The sequence below is a fragment of the Sebastes fasciatus genome, chromosome 11 (assembly GCF_043250625.1).
Source record: "Sebastes fasciatus isolate fSebFas1 chromosome 11, fSebFas1.pri, whole genome shotgun sequence".
NCBI lineage: Eukaryota > Metazoa > Chordata > Actinopteri > Perciformes > Sebastidae > Sebastes > Sebastes fasciatus.
This window is the reverse complement of record NC_133805.1, coordinates 11,491,387-11,498,805: the sequence shown is the minus strand read 5'-3', so window position 1 is coordinate 11,498,805 and position 7,419 is coordinate 11,491,387. Positions and strand designations below refer to the sequence as shown.

The window sequence follows — 7,419 nt, the reverse complement described above, 5'->3', positions numbered from 1 at the left end:
AAAATAAAGTATATATAGAAAGAGTAATAGAATAAGAAAAAAAATAAAGTATATATACAAAGAGTAGTAGAAAACAAAAAAATAAAGTGTATATATACATAGAGTAGTAGAATACAAAAAATAAAGTATATATACAAAGAGTAGTAGAACTAAAAAAAATAAAGCATATATACAAATAGTAGTATAATACAAAAAAAATAAAGTAGGGAGAGGGGTAAGATGAGCCAGTGGGTAAGTTGACCCACCCCCTGTATCTTGGCAACTGTGATTATGTTTTGTCATGTGACCATAAATTCAGGAAGTACCCATCATTTCTATCTTGCTGTGATGAAGTGAAGCACATGGGAGAAGTAGTAAGTACTTTTTTACACCAAAAACAGTTTTTTCCCTATCAAAGTAAATTTTCTGCATGTCAGGAATAATGAATGTTAGGTCAAAGCAAATTTATCCAGGTCTAAAAAAATATATTATACATGTTGGTGATTTACTCAGGTATAACACCATGTTAATCCCTTCACTAAAGATTAGCCTGAATTGCTAAACTGGGCCATTTTTTCCAAAATGGTAGCTATGGGGCAAAGTGAGCCAAAGGCTATGGGGTAAGTTGAGCCACTGGCACACTAATATTCTACTATTATTCCGAGCCACTGGCTCAACTTACCCCACCATAAATTAACCAAATTAATTCTCTGATGTATAAAATGGTATTATCGTTGAGTGTTACACAACTTGGTTTGATTTTTTTTATGTGTTAACCTTTATAGAAGAGGGAGATAAAGGAAGTTAAAACAGTTGGTTATAGTGGAACAGCAGAGGCAAAGAGGGTCCTCACAGAGGAGGTAGAGAAGGAGCTTGCAGACCATATCAAGAAGCTGGCTGAACAGTTCCACGGCCTTACTCCAAAGAAATGCTGTGAACTGGCATTGGAATTGGCAGAAAGAACAACCTTCCTGTCCCCAACAACTGGAAAGAGCAGGGTTTAGCAGGTAGGCCTAGGTCAAACCAAAGACCAAGACGAAAATCACAGCGTACAGCAGTTCTGAGGAGAGTGTGATGCCATCCCATTTGATGACACTTCTGAGCACAAGAGTTCTAATGATGAGAGAAGTGAATCAGACATCTCAGATCTGTCAGTTGGTGACTTTGTCATAGTAAACTTTGTATCCAAAGGCAGAAGCTACCATTACATTGGCTTGGTTGAGAGCCTGGAGGGCAACGAAGTGAGTGCAAGATTTCTCAGAAGAATCCGGGGGAACACTTGACGTGAGAAGCCCACCTTTGTACTCAAGGAAAAGGATGAGGCATCTTTTCCACTGAGTGATGTGCTGAAGGAGCTACCTCAACCTCAAAAGGCTGGAGGAACTGCAAGGAGGGAGCAACAGTTCATATTTCACTGCAACCTTGATGACTGGAATATTGTCGAATATTGGTTTGTTCTCACAAGTTCATAACTGTGAAACTGTTTGTTAACACACTTATGCTGAGGTTTAAACTTAAAAACTCAGATGTTCAGTTTACCCCACGATGGCTCAACTTACCCACTGACTCGGATCAACTTACCCCTTACCTGGGGCAAGTTGAGCCACAGGAGCACTTTTTTTGGGAAGGTCATTTTTTCCAGACAGCTTTGTGATGGATGCATGCTGATCATTTCATTTGATAGGAGAGATCCTGAATTTAAGGTTCAAGTTTTCATTCTGCTTCTGTCTCATTTTTCCTAACCTCGAGGACAGCATAAGCAAAAATTGTCTCATCTTACCCCGCTCTCCCCTATATATACAAAAAGTAGTAGAATACAAAAAATAAAGTATATATACAAAAAGTAGTAGAATACAAAAAATAAAGTATATATACAAAGAGTAGTAGAACTAAAAAAAATAAAGCATATATACAAATAGTAGTATAATACAAAAAAAATAAAGCATATATACAAAGAATAGTAGAATACAAAAAAAGAAAGGAAAAATAGCTGACATGCTACGTTTAGGTGTCAACAGCATTACATGGGAAAACAACGTATGCGGTTTAAAATGACAAATGTATCAATAGATGTATTGTAAGCACGCCGCACGTGTTACTATATTCACTCTCATCTATATTATTACTAAAACAAAACAGTTTATACAATTTATAAACTACTTTGTCACGTAGATAACGCCACCGAAAAATCTAAAACTAGTCCTTTATGACTGAGAAGTTAGAATTTCCGAGGAGTCCCTGAAGGCAGCAGTGGAAGCTTCATCATGGTGGTATGTGTCACTGCAGCATGTTTCTGATGTCAAAAATGAAGCAATTTTGCACATTTTAGAGACATTTTAACCTCTTTTTTTGTTGTGACAGAAATTTGGGCTCCAGTTCAAAGCCACTCTGGAGAATGTCACCAATGTGAGACCACTGGGTGACGACTTCCGCTGGTTTCTGAAGGTAGGATGGCTATCAAGCTAACATGCTAGTTCACTTTAGCATATTATCATATCATGTTGTTTACCTCTGTGGTTGATACTGGTCATCATTTCATCATGAAACGTACTGACATTACCTCCTACGGGAGAACTGAATAAGGGATCAGGTTTACACTGTGCAAATGTTAATTATGTTGCATCACTGTTCATTATTCACCTGAAAAACACTATCCTTTATCCCCTTAATGCAGCTGAAGTGTGGAAACTGTGGAGAGATTCCAGACAAATGGCAGTATATAACCCTAGAGGTAAGGACAAACAATGAATCGGTGCAATATTAATACACTGAATGTGAAATACATTTGACTGTGCAATATATCCTTTGATGCAATATATATACCTCAAGTGCAACTACCTTTGTTTACATTTTATTTATTACATCTACCCTACCTATTTTACAAGTGAAATTACCTCTGTTTACATTACATCTATTTTACCTATTTTATTCCTTTAGTACCTCTGTTTATATTTATTTATTACATTACATTGCACCAAATATCTGGAACAAGCTCCCAGAAAACTGCAGGACCAACTCCAACTCTGAGTTCTTTTAAATCAAAGCTTAAAACTGTCCTGTTTGCTGCTGCCTTTTATTAAACCAGATAATGATCTTATACTGCACTATAACTTTTACTCTGGTGTGTTATATTCTATTTTAGCTTCTATCCTAGCTTTTATTTTTAGCTTGTTTTTAATGTTTTTATGTTTTTATAACTGTTTTAATTATGTCTTAATGTTCTTTTGCACTTTGTCTTAATGTTCTTGAATGTTTATGTAAAGCACTTTGAATTTCCCTGTTGCTGAAATGTGCTATACAAATAAAGCTGCCTTGCCTTGCCTTACATCTACTTTACCTGTATTATTTGCTTTATAACTGTGTGTTTTACCTGTTTTATGTTTTACTTGCCTCGTTTAGTCTTGTCAAATATTTGTTTTAAAGCATTGACCAGAAGTGGCAACTGTGAATCTCGTTGTATTTAACAAGATGATAATAAAACTTTCTATTGTATTGTATTGTATTCTAAAATTTTGCACACTTTGTCACTCACACACAGTATCCAACCTGTTTTTTTTAACATAGGAGAGTGTGCCACTTAAAGGAGGAAGAAGCAGTGCCAGCATGGTGCAGAAATGTAAACTTTGTTCCAGGGAAAATTCAATTGGTACGTGCTAACATGCCATTTGCCTCACTTTGTCTTTTTCTGAGATAAAAACTGTGGTGGAAGTATAACATGTAAACAGTTTTTTTTGTTTGTTTTTACAGATATCCTGGGAGACACAATCAAACCTTATAATGTAAGCAAACATCTTGTACTTCTACATATCACCCGTCCGTCACACAGAAGACTTATTTGTTCTATCTCCAGTGCAATAGGCCTTTTTCACTGCACACATTTTGAGTTGTCACAGTAGGAAAAACACAGGTGTAAATAATGAAATGAATGATGGCTGAATTACATTTAATTTTAGTTTTAGCTTCGTCGCTCGTTAGTTCATTCAAATAAAAAACAATGCAATCAAACTGATTTTGTCACATTCATTTGTCACATTCTGTTTGGACGGTGTAATATACACACATCCCAGGACATTAGACCTTTCTGCGTTGTACACATTACCTTCCCTCTAGATTATTTTTTGTGAACCCCAAACCGTAAAGTTCAAACTGTGCCTATGCTTCACGAGGGGATCTTTTAATAGGCAGAATGATTACAGCAAGAAAAACCTGTTTCAGTGTTCACATGAGCACCTGACTATTGTTTTAGGACAGACTTGAGAAATTGTGAAACTATTCTTTAGTGTTTTTTTTCCAGAAGTTTTGTTGCATTTTTTGTTGTCTCTTCAGTTCTGATTCTAGAAATCCGCCCTCTGTCACATAGACCAACATAATGACAGCTTGTGCTTCTTTTTCCAGCCATTAACAGTGTTTCTCCTTCTCTGTATGGTGCCGTATGTTTGCTGGGTTGAAGGCAGAGGACAGCGAAAAATTCAAGACAATGGTGCAGTTTGAGTGTCGAGGTCTGGACCCCATCGACTTCCAACCTCAAGTGAGTCTCTGTGAACGGATATGAGTTTTACAATGTGTGTTAACATAAGGCTTCTTCACAGCACACATTTTAACTTGTAGAGAAAGCACAGGTGTTACTAATAACATTAACGATGGCTCCGTTCTATTCATGTGTCCGTGACAGCAAGCCAGCATGCATAATACCAGGAGCCTGAAACTGAAGCAGCTACTGTACATGAAATTCAGCCATCATTTATTTTTATCATTTCCACCTGTGCTTTTCCTACTCTGACATGTCCAAATGTCTTCTATGAAAACAGCCTATTAAATGAGCAAGTTTTTATTTGACCTTTTCACTGTTGACTTTTGGCCAAATACAGCTGCAAAACACAATTGCTGCATTCTAGAGGTCGACCGATAGTGGAATTTTAAAGGCCGATATAATAACGATAGCTTGGAGCAGGAAAAAGCCGATATCATCTTTACTTCTGCAGCAGCCTGGTCGGCTATTTAACATACACTGTTTTTAATAAATCGTTTTTTTGTCACTCTGAATTTAATAATTTGTAAGACAATCTCCTGAAGTGTGATTTGGTGGATTACATTGGAAAATTTTCCATTTATTTGCAATGGGCCATGCGCTGTTCTGTGGCTTACAGTACAACTGGCCAGGGTTACTTCTGTTGCACGTCCTCCTACATTGTTAAATGCCACTCTGGCAAATCATTAATGTTTGTGTTTCATGAATGAATGGTTACATGGCTGGATTATTTGGAAGTGAGAACGCTAAATTGGCAAGCAAGTTAAAGTAAGAGTGAATGATTTATTTTCCTCCCTGTGCCTATCTTGAATCTGGCACAAAGAGCTGGTAGTGTTGCGTTATGTATTCGAGAGATAACTTTTTTTCTCCCCCTCTCCCTTGACCTTGTGTATGGAGCCTCCGTGCAAAACAGTGATGTATGTCCCCGCGTGACTGGTGGAGGCTGCGCAGCCACCGGCCGCTATCAGAGCCCAGTTCTGCCGATTATAAGCATATTAAGCATATCGACTCACTGGAGCAGCTTATTGGCACATCTAAATTGGATGAAATTGATTGTCATTAGATACTGCTGCGAAAAAGTATATTGCTCCTGAGTCAGACGGTTTTACTTAAGGTAACAAAATCCATGAACTGGACAGTATTATAATAACATCTGACTCTTCTCAATTTCCACTTAAACCCACTCCAGGCTGGCTTCGCTGCACAAGGAGCAGAGTCTGGAACACAGTTTCCTGAAGTCAACCTGCTAGAAAAAGTAAGTGCCGTAGCCATGGTTTAGAAATTAGTGAGCGCCATACACTTCATTTCCTGCATTCTGGTGAATTTTTATATAACAGTTTATGGTGGAAAATGCATTTATGTAAAGGAAAACACAAAATTCAGGCGGCAGGTGAATATAAAGATATACTAGGTTCTCATTAATTTTGTATTGCTTTCAAATATGAAGATCAACTATTTTCATTTAATGTTATCTCTGCTGAGTCAACACACATGTATGTGCTGTCTCACCATCACATTCCCCCCACCCCCAGAGCACAGAGGAGAGGGCTGGACTGTATGCGGCTGACCCTCGTGGTCAGCTGTGGAGTGCACCGCAGCTCATGAAACTATCATCATCGGTTGTAGAAATCCAAGATAACATTAAATACTGTGCATATATCACCAAGTACGATTTTAATTTTCATATAGTTTTTGTGTATAAAATCACTGCAGTGAATTCTGAAGACAGTGGGCTTTTTAGGAAATAATTACCGAGGTCTGGACCTCATAGCTGGCTACGACCATGATAGTGGGAACAACTTGTCTGTTGTTTTGGGACATCATTTTTTTGTGTTGAGTTAAATTCCAGTAGTTATTTAGTTACAGTTTTTTTTCATGTATTTGTACTTCTGCTTCAGTCAGTTGTGATTTCCCAAGTCTTCCAAAAATGACTTTCAATAATCCCGACCTTGTTTACATAATGTGGCCGCCTCTTTTTTCTGTGCAACTTGACCACCCCTTGTTTTGTAAATTTCAGGACTGGACAGACTACGATGAGGAAGTCAAGGAGTCGGTGGGAATATATGAGGTCACACACCAGTTCATCAAGTGCTGATGTCATCATGTGCTGAGCCTCAGAGATGGGCGATTGAACACTACAGCCAAACATCCTCAGGCCTCAGACTTTGCCGGCATCAAGGGTGCTTCAGATGCTGAGGTGGCGTGTTTCGGTTGATGATGAACATTAACAGGTGTGGATTGATACCACAGGTTGTCCATACACGTCTTGGATTAATGAACATGTTCAAGGCTTTTTTCACTGCCTCAATAAAATTGAAAGGTGGCAATTTTGAGTGAGGCTCTTTTTTTTGCACATTTGAGTGCCACTTTAAACCTGCAGTAGGCAACAATTCCATAATAACCTTTCAGCATATTGCAATTCAAGTGTTCTGAGAGAAAACTACACTTCTGCACCTCCTCTTGGCTCCTTTTTCAGGCTTTAAAAAATCTAGCTCGTGACGGGAGACTTTGGCCAATCACAGGTCATTTTAGAGAGAGCGTTCCTATCTGCTGTTCATTCAACTGAGGCAGCTGTCAATCATTGCAAACTCTGATCAAACGGTCAAACTAGGGAACTGTAAAATGTTTAGCTGTAAAATGAGAAAGTTTGCTCCAGCTGGTGGGCGGTGCTTGGTATTTCTAAAAAACGTGTATTTTTTTTAAGAGAGATAAGCTATTAACATGTTAAATGATTGAACACTATAAACAGAAGGACTGAGTGCTTATTGGTTAGTAAATCACTGGTTCAGTTTGTGGAAAGTTAGAAAGATAGCCTGGCACAGACTGCACAAGGTCATTGGTATGTGTTTATCTACAAAAGCATTCTGGGTTGAGTTCCTTGCTACTTGTCTTCACTTTTAAAAAGGAAAACT

The 7,419-nt window shown here is 38.0% G+C and overlaps 1 protein-coding gene across 1 annotated transcript; it reads left to right on the top strand.

Annotated features, from left to right (window-relative positions):
• Nucleotides 1-2,211: 2,211 nt before the first annotated feature.
• On the top strand, nucleotides 2,212-6,834 carry czib (CXXC motif containing zinc binding protein). Its single transcript, XM_074650594.1, has 8 exons — nucleotides 2,212-2,249; nucleotides 2,341-2,424; nucleotides 2,654-2,710; nucleotides 3,544-3,625; nucleotides 3,727-3,758; nucleotides 4,430-4,507; nucleotides 5,697-5,762; nucleotides 6,525-6,834. Exons 1-8 carry the CDS (start codon nucleotides 2,244-2,246, stop codon nucleotides 6,600-6,602), a joined length of 483 nt encoding a protein of 160 aa, XP_074506695.1. The 5' UTR covers nucleotides 2,212-2,243; the 3' UTR covers nucleotides 6,603-6,834.
• The last annotated feature ends 585 nt before the right edge of the window (nucleotides 6,835-7,419 follow it).

Coding starts and splice junctions, on each gene's coding strand:
- czib (XM_074650594.1), top strand. Junction 4,508..5,696: donor CCATCGACTTCCAACCTCAA/GTGAGTCTCTGT, acceptor AACCCACTCCAG/GCTGGCTTCGCTGCACAAGG. Junction 5,763..6,524: donor AAGTCAACCTGCTAGAAAAA/GTAAGTGCCGTA, acceptor TGTAAATTTCAG/GACTGGACAGACTACGATGA.